The sequence below is a fragment of the Phyllobates terribilis genome, unplaced genomic scaffold, assembly GCF_046119375.1.
Source record: "Phyllobates terribilis strain yellow unplaced genomic scaffold, ASM4611937v1 Scaffold_2__4_contigs__length_985480577, whole genome shotgun sequence".
Classification (NCBI taxonomy): domain Eukaryota; kingdom Metazoa; phylum Chordata; class Amphibia; order Anura; family Dendrobatidae; genus Phyllobates; species Phyllobates terribilis.
In genome coordinates this window covers 767531573-767549563 of record NW_027362762.1, presented here as the reverse complement: position 1 = coordinate 767549563, position 17991 = coordinate 767531573, and the positions used below count along the sequence as shown (strand labels likewise).

The window sequence follows — 17991 nt, the reverse complement described above, 5'->3', positions numbered from 1 at the left end:
AGTTAGAACTGTGAGATTCACTACGTGCACCACTGGTGTTTTGTGGAAAAGCACATGTAAGATTCTGCAACAGATACTCCTGCATTCGTCAATACCTTTTTATGGCAGGAATTATTTCGGCAAATATAATTTTGTACCGGGGATCTAAGAGTGTGGCAACCCAGTAGTCGGGATTACTTCGAATTCTGACAATCCGGGGGTCATGTTGCAGGTAGTGCAGCAAGAAGGCACTCATGTGTCTTGCGCATCCAGAAGGACCAAGTCCTTGTTGTGTTGGTAGCGAGGTAAGAATCATGCTTCCTTCCTCTGCCCTCTCCCTCCAACCTCGCACAACAGAAATGTGATCAAGGTCTCCCTCATCTGATGAGTCTTCCATGCCCATTGCCAGTTCGTCCTTCACTTCTTCCTTGGCTCCTGCACCTTCCTCAACAGTTTGGCTGCTACCATGCGCCCTGGTTAATCCCTCTCCCCCACCCTCCCATGCCTGCCGCCTTGGTGCTGCCAACCGTCTGGACCTTGGAGATGTTATCCCTTCCGCATACGACTCCTCCTCTACTTCCTCCACCTCCTCTTGTCCCACCACCTGACTCCGAATTCTGTTTAACATGTGCTCCAGCATGTAAATCACCGTAATAGTCATGCTGATAATGGCATCGTCAGCACTAAACATCTTCGTCGCCATTTCAAGACTGTGCAGAAGGGTGCATAGGTCCCTGATCTGAGACCACTCCTCCAGCGTGATTTGCCCCACCTCTGGATCTCGTTGGCCCAGGCTATACGTCAGAACGTATTGCACCAGGGCCTGTCGGTGCTGCCACAGTCGCTGCAACATGTGCAGAGTTGAATTCCACCGTGTCGGCACATCGCATTTCAGCCGGTGAACTGGCAGGCCCAACGACTTCTGTAGAGATGTAAGTCGTTGAACTGCGGGATGCGAACGGCGGAAGTGAGCACACAGCGACCGTGCACTCTGCAGAAGGCCATCTAGTCCGGGATAGTGGACTAAAAATTGCTGGACAACCAGGTTCAACACGTGAGCCATACAAGGCACGTGTGTGACATTGCCCCGGTGAAGTGCCGCACCCAGGTTTGCAGCATTGTCGCACATGGCCTTCCCTGGTTGCAGGTCCAGTGGAGACAACCTTTCATGAAACTGGGTCTCCAGAGCTGACCAAAACTCCTCAGCTGTGTGACTCACATTTCCCAGACATTTCAAAGTAAACACTGATGCGTTGAGCCCTGCTGCCAGCATAGTAAGGAGGTGTACAGGATTCCTTCTGCGCAGTTAGAAAGCAGGTGGCATTACCAGACAGGCTTTGGGTGCAGGTGGAGGACTGAGAGGAGGTTGAGGAGGCAGAAGCAGTGGAGGAAGTTCGAGATAAAGAGGATTAACACACAACTCGTGGGGACGGTAAGACTTGGACAGCAGCCCCTTGTCCTGCTGTCACCATAGTTACCCAGTGCCCAGTCAGCGACATGTAACGCCCCTGTCCATGCCTTCTCGTCCAAGTGTCTGTGGTGAAGTGCACCCTGTCACACACAGAGTTTCTCAAAGAAGGGGTGATCTTGTGTGCGACATGCTAGTGGAGCGCAGGCACACCTTTCTTTGAGAAGTAGTGCCGACTGGGCATCTGGTACTGGGGCACTGTGATGGACATAAGGTCTTGAAAATCCTCTGTGTCCTCCACGTGGAAAGGCAGCATTTCTGTAGCCAACAGCTTGCAGATGGTGAAATTCAACCTCTTAGCTTTCTCATGGCTAGGAGGAAATGGTCTTTTACTTTTCCACATCTGAGGGACCGAGGGCTGGCTGTTGTGCTTAGACGGTCTGTGAGGAAGATGCAGGCGGACATGTTAGGTTGCCTTGATCCAAAGGTGGTGCTCTCGATGTCGGAGAGCGCTCAACACTAGCAGGTGTTTCCACTTCCCAATGAACTGACGACCTGCCAATCACACTGGCTGTTGCGGGTAAAGAGGTGGCAGGTCTGCATCCAAAAACATGTGTGACTGCTGTCCCCCCAGTCACAGAGGATGAAGAGGCTGCGGATGCACAAGATGGGGCAGACGGTGGTTGGCCCAGCCGGCTAGGCCGCATTGTAGCACAGTGAGCTTCCCACTGCAACTTATGCTTCATATCCATGTGACGGTACATGCATGAAATACTCAAACTATGTATTTTTTGGCCTCTACTTAGCTTTTGCTGACAAATATTACAGATAACACGAGTTGGGTCATCCTTATCGATCTGAATAAATGCCCAGGCTATGCAAGGCTTAGAGCCCATGTGACCTGAAGAGGCACTACGACTTGTGGTCAGAGGCAGAGTTGTGGTTGAGGATGCAGTTGTTGACGTGCTTCCAGTACTCCGTCTCTGTTCAGGAAGGCGCAACCTAACCTCGTCGTCAATAGCATCTGTGATGCCCCGCTGCGCTTGGTATCACAGATCCTACAAGAGTGCATTGATGGAATCCTCCACAAGAGGCCCCCATAAACATTCACACATCTCCACCTTCCACCTCAGACAAGCAGAGGGAGCCCGTTAGGGATATAAATAGGGAAGGTGGAGCTAGGCAGTTCAGTTCCTCTGAAGAGTTCCTGCAGTAGAGAAGCCTAAGAGAGGTCAGTCTGCAGTGGAGCTCAGTCTAGTCTAGAGAACGCAGTTAATAGTTCAGCAGTGGAGCACGAGGCTCCTGCTTGCTAGATTCAGGGAGCCCAGATAGAGCTTAAGGTGTGCCGGTGCCGTAAGATCAGTGAAGCGCGGCAAGCTGCTGTTAGTGTGCATAGCCTAGTGAGGGCCCGAGTAGGCCGAAGGCGAGTGGCGAGTTAGTACATAAGGGGCAGAGAAGCTTAACCAGCTCACCCCGAAGCATTTACCGGACACAGGATCCGAGCTTACCGGTATCTCTATGACCCAGTAAGGCATAACCGGAATCCCTGGAGAACTACAAGTCCCAGGATCGCTAAGGTGCTGATATGTAACAGAGCCAGGAGACGCTTAGGCCCCGCATACTGGGAGCATGAACTCCAAGAGAAGGCCCTACCACAAGGTCAGCCAGCGCAGGACAGAGACAAAGTTAGGCCTAGCTCCAGGCAGGTCAGAAACTTACTACGCAGAGGCAAGAAACAGGAGGCCCTACACCCGCTCATTGGGGAGGATCCTGATATGCACCCTTCACCCTACAGTGCTCCGGGATGTGCATGAATTTCCACCAGTAAAAGGTACTGAAGTGACTACCGTGTCCGTTCCCGTTCTTGCTCTGACCCAGCTGGGTCTCGCCTGTCCTGCATTCCCCCTGCATACGCTGCCCTGAGACCTAGCTTCACCTGTGGGGAGCTATACCATCGAGCTGCCTTATCACCGGCCTCAGTGTACTGCTGCAGCGCTGGTGCTTGTCACCAGATACCACAGGTGGTGTCATGAACTCTTATAAAATTAACAATTATCCACCCTTTTAAAGAGAGACCCCAGGGTACGGGCCAGGGAGCCGACCACCGCGACATCCCCAAGGCCAGGCAAATGCCCGGGTACCGAGTCATCCCCATCCCCAGGGCTAGTCACATCCTCCTCCACCTCCTTTGCTGACCTCATCGACTGTCTGACTGTGGGTTGACAGTAAGTGGGATCTCCAACCTCGTCATCATCACCCTGTGTGTTATCACACCCGTCGCCCTCAGAGCCAACCTCTTCCTGCCCTGACCGAAAAGTCAAGTTGTCGCTCCAATCAGGTATTTGAGTCTCATCATCATCTTCATCATTGTCTCCACCAACAGGAGTTACAGTTTGGGAACAAGGGTCTACATTATGCTCAGAACCTTCTTCATCTGGTCCTGGATCCAACTTATAAAGATTCTGGGCATCGGATCAGATCATTTCCTCATCTGGATTAACAGAAGCTCTGGAGCAGACCTCCGTTTCCCAGGCTATAGTATGAGTAAACAGCTGGGCAGACTCAGCCATCTGTGTTACCCCATACTCAGACGGGCAGCTGGAGACTTGGGAGCTGTGAGGAAGCAAGTGCGATTGGGGTGACACCTCTGAGGACTGGAGTATTTGTGATGTTGAAATTGAGGTGATGGAGAGCCCACTTGAAGGAGCACTTGATATCCGTTGAAGCACCTGCTGTTTTTGTGCCTCATCTAGAATTTGTAGCGATGGGCGTGTCCGCAAGAATGGGATCGTATCACATTGTCCACGAAAAGAAGTCGACATCTTAGTTTGGCTGGAAGATGGTCTTTCTTCTGCAGATGTTACTCCCCCCCCCACCGTGGGGGGCCTCGACCCACCAGCGGACAGGCACCTGTATTGGGATAGGGGGGCTGGCCGTCAGGGTCCACCGCGGCTCTGGCACAAACCCGGCGACACAGAGGTGGCACAGGCAGGAACGGACTGGCCGTGTCGGCTTCTCACTTTTTGGATTTTAGAAGGGCATGACATGCCTATATCTGTGTCTCCCCCTCCTTTTACTCCTCCACCTCTTTTCTTTTCGCATGACTATATGTACTTGTCACTTTTCCATGTGTTATTTGTGTCTTCTGAGCAGTTTGTCAGCTTTTGGACACCTTTGAAGGTGTTTTCTATGTGTTTCTATGTGTTTTTGTTTGCCTGCCATTGGTTTTAATGGTGTTCGAAGGTGTTCGACAAACAGTTCGACGAACAGTTCGGCGAACACACGGGTGTTCGACGAACCGAACCGAACTCGAACACTACGGGGGTGGCTCAACACTAATAGGGAAGTCCTTTATTCCTTAATTATTTCATGAATTTCATGAAATAATTAAAAAAAAAAATACGTGGGGCTTCGCCCTATTTTTGTGTCCAGCCAGGTACAACTAGGCAGCTGGGTGCTGGAATCCGCAGCGCAGGGAGGCCCAAGCTTTCTGGGCCCCACCCGCTGCAAATTGCAGTCCGCAGCCACCCCGGAAAATGGTGCGTTCATAGAAGCGCCATCTTCTCTTTCTGTACCCAACTCATCCAGGGCCCTGGTGCGGTGGCTCACTGGGTAATAAAGGGATTAAGGCCAGCTTGGCATTATCAGCTGGCCCTAAGCCCAAAATTCATGGGGTCACGCCAATATTAGACATGACCACCATGAATTTCTAGTAAAGTATTTAAAAAAAACACAACACCCAGAATAAAGTCCTTTCATTTAAATAAACACACAATTCTTTATTGTTCTAAATTAAACTATACTTACCATCACGCCCATTCCAGCTGAAGCCAACGATCTCCTGCAATAAAAGAAAAATAATAAAGCAACCTCATCCTTACCTTTCCATGGTTCCCAGGACAGCTTCAGCTCTGCTACATCGAGATGACAGGCTGGACCGCAACAGAACGTTGCCATCCAGCCTGTCATCCCGCAGACACTGAGAAGCGCAGGCATGCTTGCGTCATCTGTGTCAGGCTGTGACGGCATCCAGATGAGCCGAGGTCATGTTCAATGAACTCAGCTCACCTCATGCACGTCACTGACAGCGTGGGAAAATTCTCCTGCGCTCAGCGCTTCTGCAGGAGAATTCTCTCACGCTCATCGCATGCGCAGGAGAATTCTCCCACGCTGTCAGTAACATGCATGAGGTGAGCTGAGTTCATTGTCGGCTCATATGGATGCCGTCACAGCCAGACACTGAGGAGCGCAAGCATGCCTGCACTTCTCAGTGTGTGCGGCATGGCAAGCTGGATGGCAGCTTTCTGCTGCGGTCCAGCCTGTCATCTCGATGTAGCAGAGCTGGAGCTGTCCTGGGAACCATCGAAAGGTAAGGATGATGTTGCTTTATTATTTTTCTTTCATTGCAGGAGATCGTTGGCTTCAGCTGGAATGGGCGTGATGGTAAGTATGGTTTAATTTAGAACAATAAAGAATTGTGTGTTTATTTCAATTAAAGGACTTTATTCTGGGTGTTTGTGTTTTTTTTTAACTTTGACTATGGGGTTAGTAATGGGGGTGTCTTATAGACGCCTCTCCATTACTAACCTGGGCTTGATGTCAGCTGGCATTATAAGCTGACATCAACACCAACCCTATTACCCCACTGCCACCGCTACAGGGCAGTGGGAAGAGCGAGGCTAAGTGCCAGAATTGGCGCATCCTATGGATCCGCCATTTCTGGGACGGCTGACAGCTGGTGTTTCTAGCCTGGGAGGGGGCCAATATTCAGGGCACCCTTCCTGGGCTATTAATATCAGCCCCCAGCTGTCTGCCTAGCCTTTGTTAGCTATTAAAATAGGGGGGACCCTACGTCATTTTTTTGGGGGGTCCCCCATTCTAATAGCTAGTAAAGGCTAGGTATTCAGCTGGGGGATGATATTAGTATCCTGGGAAGCTCCATGGGTATTACCCCCTTCCCAGGCTTCAAACATCTGCCCCAGCCATCTGCTTAACCTCCGCTAGAGACTAAAATTACGGGGAGCACCACACCAATTTTTTTTTTAATAAATCCTTTATTTTAACACTAAATGACAAGTACAGTAACCAACACTGTCACTGTACTTCTTATATATGTGACTGACATGTTTCTATCTATCTAATCTATGTGTGATGCTCTATCTTTCTGTTCTAAATTATCGGGTACCGCTGCTGATTTGCCGGCCGGCTTTTTTAAAGAGACGATGCATGAAAGCACTAATATTTTTTTTAATAAATCCTTTACACTAAATGACAAGTTCAGTAACCAACACTGTCACTGTACTTCTTATATATGTGACTGACATGTTTCTATCTATATAATCTATGTGTGATGCTCTATTCCTTCTTGTCTAAATTGTCGGGTACCGGTGTATGCCGCTGCTGAATTGCCGGCCGGCTTTTTTAAAGAGAGCGTCTTCTGAGCAGTTTGTCAGCTTTTGGACACCTTTTGGAAGGTGTTTTCTATGTATTTCTATGTGTTTTCTGTTTGCCTGCCATTGGTTTTAACGGTGTTTGACGGTGTTCTAAGGTGTTCGATGAACAGTTCGAAGAACAGTTCCTCGAACATCCCGGTGTTCGATGAACTGAACCAATCCCGAACACTACGGGGGTGGCTCAACACTACTAGGAAGTCCTCTAATGCAGCTTGTTCCATAATCAATGCCAGCCTGTCCAACATCATCTCACACTTCTCGGTGGTGCATAGTCACACACAAAGATCTTTCTTTACGGCTTTAATTTCATGACTACAGAATTGGGAAATAGCTTGATCTTCAATGCATTTTGAGAAATAACATGCATAAGCAAAGCCACGGTTAACGCTTCTGAAGGTTATCATTAGGCGAAACTTATACAGCTTTCCCGCAGACTGAAAGGGGGTTTCAAGACTTCCAATACAACCAAGACTTCCCTGTCATCACCAAGATGATGACTGTCCATGTTTTCCTTCTCATCCTCCTCCTCCTCATTATCACCCAATCTGCGTTGAAAAGAGATGAGGCTGGGCTGCATAGTTCATTGCTCCGCCTGCAATGCCTCCTCTTTAACAGTGAGCAGCAAGCATTTCAGTAGACAGAGAAGTGGGATGGTGACACTAATTATGGGATCATCACCACTCACTATCTTGGTGGAGTCCTCAAAGTTTTGGAGGACGGCACAGATGTCAGACACCCATGCCCACTCATCAGCTCTTATGTGCGGAGGCTGACCTGAATTCCAATGTGTGTTTTGAAGCTGGTAGTCCACAAATGCCCTCTGCTGGTCACAAATCCTTCTCAACATCTGCAACATTGATTTCCAATGTGTGGTCACATCGCACACCAGTTGGTGAGCCGGAAGCTGCAATTGTTGCTGAAGCACTGCCAGGGTGGAGGACACTGTAGCCAGAGCAGCATACTTTCACAAGCTGCTCTGGCAGATCTGGGTAGGGTTTGAGAAACCACTGAACCACTAAGTTGAGCACATTTAGTGCTCGTTTATCACTATTGTGTACCCCTGTATGGAGAACAATATCAGCACCAAAGAATTAAAAGATGAAATGTAGCCAGCTTTATATACCACGGTAATAAAAAAATCAATTTTGATTATATCATGTGTACCCCTGTGACAACAATATCTGCACCAAAGAATTAATTTCACTAGAGTAGAACTAGTATAATGGGGACCAACAGCTCTTCCACTACAGCCAACCCAGCAGATGGAGGCCCAACCAGAAGTGTTCACATTTCAAAAAATTAGGGCCTCACACCACCATTTCTGTGGCCAATAGATTGGAGATGGTGGAGTTCAATCTCTTAGCTTTGTCATGTGTAGGAGGAAAAAATCTTTTACGTGGCTACAACTAATGGACCGAGGGCTGGCTGCAGTGCTGAGAGAGGGCAGAGTACGGTGAACCGGACAAACTGCTGGACCGTGAGATGCAGGCAGAGATTTTACAATTGATTAATAAAGTTGTGGTGTGGTCGTTCTCTGAGATCAGTCAAAAACAGCAGGCATGTCTTCTTCTGTTACAGCTGACGGACACTCACTCAGCCTGACTGGAGAGGGTAAAGAACCAAAGTTTCTGCGGTGGGAGACCTGCATGACAATACTTGGCACAGTAACAAAGGAGGAGAAGGAAGAAGCAGCAGATGTGGTTGATGGGCCGGCGGATGGTTGTTGAGGTCCGCATTTTATCGCAGTGAGAATGCCAGAGTAATGCATGTTGATTGCGCATGTGAAGGTTCATGCATGTAGTAGTCAAATTATTGCCCTTTTTCCTTCTACTGACTTTTTCTTGCTAAGTTGCCAGATAATGTGGGTTGGCTCATCCTTTGCGGTGTCAAAAAAGACCCAGGCTAGACAATCCTTGCTGCCCCTGAGAGCTGCATACCCATGACCATGGCTAAGGATGCAGTGCTCGTCGTTGCATCACTCCGTGTCTGAGCCATAGGATGCAATGTAAACTCCTCATCTTCCTCCTCCTCCACCTCCTCAGATGAGCTACTTAGCTGTGTGCCTCTGGCATCACACCAACCTCATCATCATCCAATGTGTTATCCCATTCCTCACCCTGAGAGTAACCCTCCTCCTCTTCTTTCCCTGACAGCACAGTATAGTCCGCAGTCTGAGTCTCATCAGGATCACCTCCAACTGGGGATTAACATCTGGTGACGAGGGTCAAGAAGCTTCTCAGACCCTACTCCCCCCCCCCCTGTATGGTGAACAATATTTGCACCAAAGATTTTTAAGCTGAGATGTAGCCTGCTTTATATACCACGGTAGTAAGACAACCAATTTTGAGTTTATCATGTCTGTGTACACCCATAATGAGAACAAAATGTTCACCAAAAAATTAATTTCGCTAGAGTATAAATTAGAGATGAGCGTTGTTCTACTCGAACTGTTCGCCAATCTCAAATTCGAGCTGTTTTGGGCGGTGTTCGAGCCGGTCGGCGAACACGAACAATTTGAGAAAAATTCGGCTGTTCGAGGTTATGTTCGATAACTGTTCGTGCACCAAAATCATAACTGGATTTTTTCTCAGTAATGATGAAAATTAATGTTAATACGCAGTTTGAGTGTACAGCGGGGCGGGGGGAGGGGCAGGAGATGGATCTCTGCAGGAACAATGAAGATCTCCATTTTTTTTTCTCTTTCCCGCATTTGCAGTGGGGAGGTGCAATCTGTCAGCCTATCAGCAGCGCACACACGGAGCGAAGTGCTTTTTTTCACACAAGCAAGGGCATGTGTGATTGGCAGTGTATGTCACATGTCCTTGCCCTATAAGACCAAGCCATTTTCCCCGTCGCCACCATTTTCTCACTGCTGCAGCTGCGTGTTAGACGGCACCGCTGTTGCTGTGTGCGCTATACCTTGTTAATTTCAAGCCAATTTTCGCACAAATATACAGATAGCTTGGGAGTAGGGAATAGTTGTGATTGCAGTCCTTTTAAGGACTAGGTTACAGCATTTCCTATGACTTTTATCAGGCAGGTCTGTGCTCTTAAATAGATAGATTGTGTGAGTAAAGACTAATTGTAATTGGAGTCCTTTTCAGGACTAGGTTACATCAGTTCCTATCAGTTTTTGCCAGGCAGGTCTGTGCCAGTGCTGTGCAAGTTTTTTTCACAGCATTTGGCTGAATCTAGCAAAGCTAATCCTTTTTGGCCTATTGCAGAGTGTGTTAGTCAGTGGAGTAGCCTATCTGTGTTGCAAGATATACCACCTGTGTATAGAATACCAATTTTTTTACTGCACCTAGTGAAGTAAAATCTTTTGGGCATAGCATGATTCTATTAGTCCATCTATACTGACCTCCATCAGGTTGCAAATTAAAAATAATTTTTTTCTGCATCTAGCTCTGAAAAAATATTTGGGCTTCTAGCAGTGTGTGGGACTTGGTCTATTAGTCCATCTATACTGACCTCCATCAGGTTGCAAATTAAAAATAATTTTTTTCTGCATCTAGCTCTGAAAAAATATTTGGGCTTCTAGCAGTGTGTGGGACTTGGTCTATTAGTCCATCTATACTGACCTCCATCAGGTTGCAAATTGAATAAAAAAATTTTCTGCATCTAGCTCTGAAAAAATATTTGGGCTTCTAGCGGTGTGTGGGACTTGGTCTATTAGTCCATCTATACTGACCTCCATCAGGTTGCAAATTAAAAATTATTTTTTTCTGCATCTAGCTCTGAAAAAATATTTGGGCTTCTAGCAGTGTGTGGGACTTGGTCTATTAGTCCATCTATACTGACCTCCATCAGGTTGCAAATTAAAAATAATTTTTTTCTTCATTTAGCTCTGAAAAAATATTTGGGCTTCAAGCAGTGTGTGGGACTTGTTCTATTAGTCCTTCTATACTGACCTCCAGCAGGTTGCAAATTGAATATAATTTTTTTCTGCATCTAGCTCTGAAAAAATATTTGGGCTTCTAGCAGTGTGTGGGACTTGGTCTATTAGTCCATCTATACTGACCTCCATCAGGTTGCAAATTAAAAATAATTTTTTTCTTCAATTATCTCTGAAAAAATATTTGGGCTTCTAGCAGCGTGTGGGACTTGTTCTATTAGTCCATCTATACTGACCTCCATCAGGTTGCAAATTAAAAATAATTTTTTTCTGCATCTAGCTCTGAAAAAATATTTGGGCTTCTAGCGGTGTGTGGGACTTGGTCTATTAGTCCATCTATACTGACCTCCATCAGGTTGCAAATTAAAAATTATTTTTTTCTGCATCTAGCTCTGAAAAAATATTTGGGCTTCTAGCAGTGTGTGGGACTTGGTCTATTAGTCCATCTATACTGACCTCCATCAGGTTGCAAATTAAAAATAATTTTTTTCTTCATTTAGCTCTGAAAAAATATTTGGGCTTCAAGCAGTGTGTGGGACTTGTTCTATTAGTCCTTCTATACTGACCTCCAGCAGGTTGCAAATTGAATATAATTTTTTTCTGCATCTAGCTCTGAAAAAATATTTGGGCTTCTAGCAGTGTGTGGGACTTGGTCTATTAGTCCATCTATACTGACCTCCATCAGGTTGCAAATTAAAAATAATTTTTTTCTTCAATTATCTCTGAAAAAATATTTGGGCTTCTAGCAGCGTGTGGGACTTGTTCTATTAGTCCATCTATACTGACCTCCATCAGGTTGCAAATTAAAAATATTTTTTTTCTGCATCTAGCTCTGAAAAAATATTTGGGCTTCTAGCAGTGTGTGGGACTTGGTCTATTAGTCCATCTATACTGACCTCCATCAGGTTGCAAATTAAAAATAATTTTTTTCTTCATTTAGCTCTGAAAAAATATTTGGGCTTCTAGCAGTGTGTGGGACTTGTTCTATTAGTCCTTCTATACTGACCTCCATCAGGTTGCAAATTGAATAAAAAAAATTTCTGCATCTAGCTCTGAAAAAATATTTGGGCTTCTAGCGGTGTGTGGGACTTGGTCTATTAGTCCATCTATACTGACCTCCATCAGGTTGCAAATTAAAAATAATTTTTTTCTGCATCTAACCCAGCCAATAGTTTTGGCCTAATACCACAGTTTGGCCACTCAGCTCTGCTCGGTTACCATCCATTGTTTTTTTGTGCAAACAACTCCAGAGTTGTGAATTAGTTAACCACCAAAATGAGTGGAAAAAGGCCTGCTGCTGGTGGAAAGGGGAATAGGCGTGTTGGGAAGGGGAAAAAAGGTTGTGTCCGTGGGGTAGGTGCAGAAGAAAGACCATCTTCCAGCCAAACTAAAATGTCTACTTCTTTTAGCGGACAATGTGATAAGATCCCTTTCTTACGGCCACGCCAATCGCTTCAAATTCCAGATGAGGCACAAAAACAGCAGGTGCTTCAACGGATATCAAGTGCTCCTTTAAGTGGGCTCTCCTCCACATCAACTTCAACATCACAAATACTCCAGTCCTCAAAGGTGTCACCCAAATCGCACTTGCTTCCTCACAGCTCCCAAATCTCCAGCTGCCCGTCTGAGTATGAGGTAGAACAGATGGTTGAGTCTGCAGAGCTGTTTACTCATACTATAGCCTGGGAATCAGAGGTCGACTCCAGCGCTTCTGTGAATCCAGACGAGGAAATGATCTGCACTGATGCCCAGAATCTTTATGAGTCGGATCCAGGACCAGACGCAGAAGGTTCTGACCATAATGTAGACCCTCATTCCCAAACTGTAACTCCTGTTGGTGGAGACAATGAGGAAGACGATGATAAGACTCAAATACCTGATTGGAGCGACAACTTTAGTTTTTTGTCAGGGCAGGAACAGGTTGGCTCTGAAGACGACGGGTGTGATGACGCACAGGGTGATGATGATGAGGTCGGAGATCCCACTTACTGTCAACCCACAGTCAGCCAAGAGATGAGGTCAGCAGAGGAGGTGGAGGAAGATGCTAGTGACGACGAGGTCAGGTTGCGCCTTCCTGGACAGAGACGTAGTACTGGAAGCACGTCAACAACTGCATCCTCAAACACAACTCTGCCTCTCACCACAAGTCGTGGTGGCTCTTCAGGTCGCATGGGTGCTAAGCCTTGCATAGCCTGGGCATTTTTTCAGATCGATAAAGATGACCCAACTCGTGTTATCTGTAACATTTGTCAGCAAAAGCTAAGTAGAGGCCAAAAAATACATAGTTTGAGTACTTCATGCATGAACCGGCACATGGACATGAAGCATAAGTTGCAGTGGGAAGCTCGGTGTGCTACAATGCGGCCTAGCCGGCCGGGCCAACCACCGTCTGCCATATCTTGTGCATCCGCGGCCTCTTCATCCTCTGTGACTGGGGGGACAGCAGTCACACCTGTTTTGGGGCGCAGACCTGCCACCTCTTTACCCGCAACAGCCAGCGTGATTGGCAGGTCATCATTTTCTTTGGAGGTGGTAACACCAGCTGGTCTTGAGCGCTGTCCGACATCGATAGCACCACCTTTGGATCAAGGCAACCTAACATGTCCGCCTGCATCTTCCTCACAGACCGGCAGTTTGCCGGGGACACCCTTATCAACCCCGTCTAAGCACAATAGCCAGCCCTCGGTCCCTCAGATGTGGACAAGTAAAAGACCATTTCCTCCTAGCCATGAGAAAGCTAAGAGGTTGAATTTCACCATCTGCAAGCTCTTGGCTACAGAAATGCTGCCTTTCCGCCTGGTGGACACAGAGGATTTTCGAGACCTTATGTCCGTCGCAGTGCCCCAGTACCAGATGCCCAGTCGGCACTACTTCTCAAAGAAAGGTGTGCCTGCGCTCCACCAGCATGTCGCACACAACATCACCGCTTCTTTGAGAAACTCTGTGTGTGACAGGGTGCATTTCACCACAGACACTTGGACGAGTAGGCATGGACAGGGGCGTTACATGTCGCTGACTGGGCACTGGGTAACTATGGTGACAGCAGGACAAGGGGCTGCTGTCCAAGTCTTGCCGTCCCCACGAGTTGTGCGTCAATCCTCTTTATGTCAAAGTTCCTCCACTGCTTCTGCCTCCTCAACCTCCTCTCGGTCTTCCACCTGCACCCAAAGCCTGTCTGGTCATGCCACAAGCTTTCTAACTGCGCAGAAGGGATCCTGCACACCTCCTTACTATGCTGGCAGTAGGGCTCAACGTCATCAGGCGGTTTTTACATTGAAATGTCTGGGAAATGTGAGTCACACAGCTGAGGAGTTGTGGTCAGCTCTGGAGAACCAATTTCATGAATGGTTGTCTCCACTGGACCTGAAACCAGGGAAGGCCGTGTGCTACAATGCTGCAAACCTGGGTGCGGCCCTTCGCCGGGGCAATGTCACACACGTGCCTTGTATGGCTCACGTGTTGGACCTGGTTGTCCAGCAATTTTTAGCCCACTATCCCAGACTAGATGGCCTTCTGCAGAGGGCACGGTCGCTGTGTGCTCACTTCTGCCGTTCGCATCCCGCAGCTCAGCGACTTACATCTCTACAGAAGTCGTTGGGCCTGCCACTTCACCGGCTAAAATGCGATGTGCCTACCCGGTGGAATTCAACTCTGCACATGTTGCAGCGACTGTGGCAGCACCGACAAGCCCTGGTGCAATACGTTCTGACGTATAGCCTGGGCCAACGAGATTCAGAGGTGGGGCAAATCACGCTGGAGGAGTGGTCTCAGATCAGGGACCTATGCACCCTTCTGCACAGTTTTGAAATGGCGACGAAGATGTTTAGTGCTGACGATGCCATTATCAGCATGACTATTCCGGTGATTTACATGCTGGAGCACATGTTAAACAGAATTCGGAGTCAGGTGGTGGCACAAGAGGAGGTGGAGGAAGTAGAGGAGGAGGAGTTGTATGCGGAAGGGCTAACATCTGCAAGGTGCAGACGGTCGGCAGCACCAAGGCGGCAGGCATGTGAGGGTGGGGGAGATGATTTTACCAGGGCGCATGGTAGCAGCCAAACTAGTGAGGAACGTGCAGGAGCCCAGGAAGAAGTGGAGGATGAACTGATGGAAGACTCATCAGATGAGGGAGACCTTGATCACATTTCTGTTGTGCGAGGTTGGGGGGAGAGGACAGAGGAAGGAAGCATGATTGTTACCTCGCCACCAACACAACAGGGACTTGGTGCTCCTGGATGCGCAACACACATGAGTGCCTTCTTGCTGCACTACCTGCAACATGACCCTCGAATTGTGAGAATTAGAAATAATCCTGACTACTGGGTTGCCATACTGTTAGATCCCCGGTACAAAAGTAAATTTGCAGAAATTATTCCTGTCATAGAAAGGGATGCACGCATGCAGGAGTATCAGCAGAGACTGTAGCAGAATCTTACATGTGCTTTTCCACAAAATACCAGTGGTGCACGTAGTGAATCTCACAGTTCCAACTTGCCAACCGTGGGACCGTCAAGTGTTCAGCACTCAAACCGTAACAGAACCACAGTATCTCCTGGTAACATCAATTTTGCGGAATCATTTCACCACTTTTTTAGCCCATCCTTTGCAAGGCCACAGGAGACAAGAAGTCTGACACATAGTCAACGCCTAGAGACGATGGTACAGGAGTATCTCCAAGTAAACATTGAAGCCACGACTGTGTCACTGGACCCTTGCTCTTTTTGGGCTTCCAATCTGGATAAATGGCCGGAGCTAGCCACTTACGCCTTGGAGATCTTGTCATGCCCCGCAGCCAGCGTTCTGTCTGAACGTGTGTTCAGCGCTGCTGGTGGTGTGCTGACAGATAAGCGCACGCGGCTCTCCACTGATGATGTAGACAGACTCACATTCATAAAGATGAACAAATCATGGATCCGAAACGACTTTTCTACCCCTGTGTCATCCTGGGGAGAGTAAAAGCTTGATGAGTGGTTAAAATCACCCTACCAACCGTTTTAAGCTTTCAAATTACTAATCATGTTTATCTGTATCTTGACTGGAAAATAATTTGGGCTTTGTAGCAGTGTGCAGCACTGATCCTATTAGGCCATCTATAATAAGCTTCACCAGATTTAAAATTAAAAATAATCTTTAGCTGCATATAGCCCGGAAAATAATTTTGGGGCTCCGAGATGCGCAAGACACATAAGTGCCTTCTTGCTGCACTACCTGCAGCATGACCCTCATATTGTCAGAATTCGAAGTAATCATGACTAGTGGGTTGCCACACTCTTAGATCCCCCAAACTTTTCGATCAACCTTTTCATTTTAATAAAGACCAAAAAAATGGTCATTTTTGAAATTATAAGCATTAGCAGGTTGTTAGAAACTGAAATCAAACAGTTTTCAACTCAAAACTTTATTCTAGGTGATGTTACATTTTCACATAGGACCCCTTGTTCGAAAGGAGCTTCTGAACTCTCTCGTCCATTGAATTTGTCAGGTTTTGGATGGTTTCTGCTTCAATTGTTTTGCATGAGGACAGAATACCCTCCCAGAGCTGTTGCTTAGATGTGAACTGCCTCCCGCCATCATAGACACTCCTTTTAATGATGCTCCAAAGGTTCCGAATGGGGTAGAGGTCAGGGGAGCATGGGGGTCACACCATAAGTTTGTCCCCTTTTATGCCCATATCAGCCAGAGATGCAGATGTTTTATGTGCAGCATGAGATGGTGCATTATCATGCAGCAAAATGATCTTGCTGTGAAATACACGGTTCTTCTTCTTGAACCATGGCAGGAAGTGCTGTTTGAGAAAATCCACATACATTATGGAGTTCATCTTTAGCGCCTTCAGGGATCCTAAAGGGGCCGACAATCTCTCTCCCCATGATTCCAGCCCAAAACATTACTCCACCTCCTCCTTGTTGGCGCTGTAGCCGTGTTTGCGTGGGGTGTCCATCAACCAGCCATCCTCCACTCCATTCATCTGGACCATCGAGCGCTGCACGGCACTCATCCGTGAACAAAACAGTTTTGAAATCAGTCTTCATGTAATGTTTGGCCCACTGGAGCCGTTTCTGCTTGTGTGAAGTGGATAGAGGAGGTCGACAGGATGGCGTATGCACAGCTGCAAACCTCTGAAGGACCCTGCATCTTGTTGTTCGGGGGACGTTGGAGGCACAAGCAGCTTCAAAAACTTGTCTGCTGCTATGACAAGGCTTTTTTGCCGCTGCTCTTTCAACCTGACGTAATTGCCTGTAGGAAAGAGTCCTCAATTTGCCCTTATCAGCACGCACACGTGTGTACTGTGAATCAGCTACATACTTCTTGATTGCCAAGACACTTCATCCTGATCATCGCACAATGTTGATTGTAGTCATGCCTTGACCTAAACACTCCACAATTTGTTGCTTCTCAGCAGCCGACACATCCTTTTTCTTTCCCATTTTGGCAGAAAATGTAGGCTGCTTAATAATGTGAGAGAGCCTTCTTAAGTAGTCTTGCCTTTCATTGGACACACCTGCCAAACTAATTAGCACAGGTGTCTGCAATTGCTTACAGTGATATAAAGAGCCCTGACACACATCACCATCAATGAGTTTAACTGACAAACAAACAAATTCTTCCCTTATCACTCCTAAACACTTTTTGCATAATAATTTGGAACGCGGTGTACATGTGCTTTTCCACAAAACACCAGTGGTTCACGTAGTGAATCTTACAGTTCTAACTTGCCAACCGTGGTCTGTATGGAATTGTTCAATAAAGGGCCCAAAATTAAGATAACATAGATGGGAGAGGTCTCTATGAATAGGAATTCCTAAGTATTTGATACCCTGTGAGGGCCAGGCAAAGGGAAAGTTGGACTGGATGGAATCCTATATGGATTTAGGGAGGGAGACATCGAGGGCCTCAGACTTCGCTGCATTGATTTTAAAATTTTACCATGTAACAAAGTGATCTATTTCAGCCATAACAGCAGGGATGGATATATGTGATTGAGTGATATATACTAGGACATCATCAGCCAATAGAGAGCACTTGTACTCGGTGCCTCCCACCTCAATCCACCTAATATTGGGGTTATGGCGAATTGATGAGAGCAGGTGCTCCGTCACTAGGATGTATAAGAGAGGGGACAGAGGACATCCCTGCCTTGTCCCATTGGTGATTGTGAAAGGTGATGAAAATGTTCTGACGCACCCCCTGGGCCTTGGGACACCCGGAGCCGGACCCTTTTTGGTGGATGCTGGTGGTTGTAGTCTTCGTGGCGG

The 17991-nt window shown here is 47.2% G+C and overlaps 1 protein-coding gene across 3 annotated transcripts in view; it reads left to right on the top strand.

The window, feature by feature from the left end:
* STS (steroid sulfatase) overlaps positions 1–17991 on the top strand; it is an 829793-nt gene that overhangs the window by 794209 nt on the left and 17593 nt on the right. The window contains exon 10 of one of the 3 annotated variants that reach the window (XM_073667340.1): positions 8419–8568. The exons of the other annotated variants lie outside the window; for them this stretch is intronic. Coding sequence (XP_073523441.1) covers positions 8419–8567 — 149 coding nt within the window. The 3' untranslated portion in view covers position 8568. The remainder of the gene's footprint in view (positions 1–8418; positions 8569–17991) is intronic. 3 annotated transcript variants of the gene reach the window in all.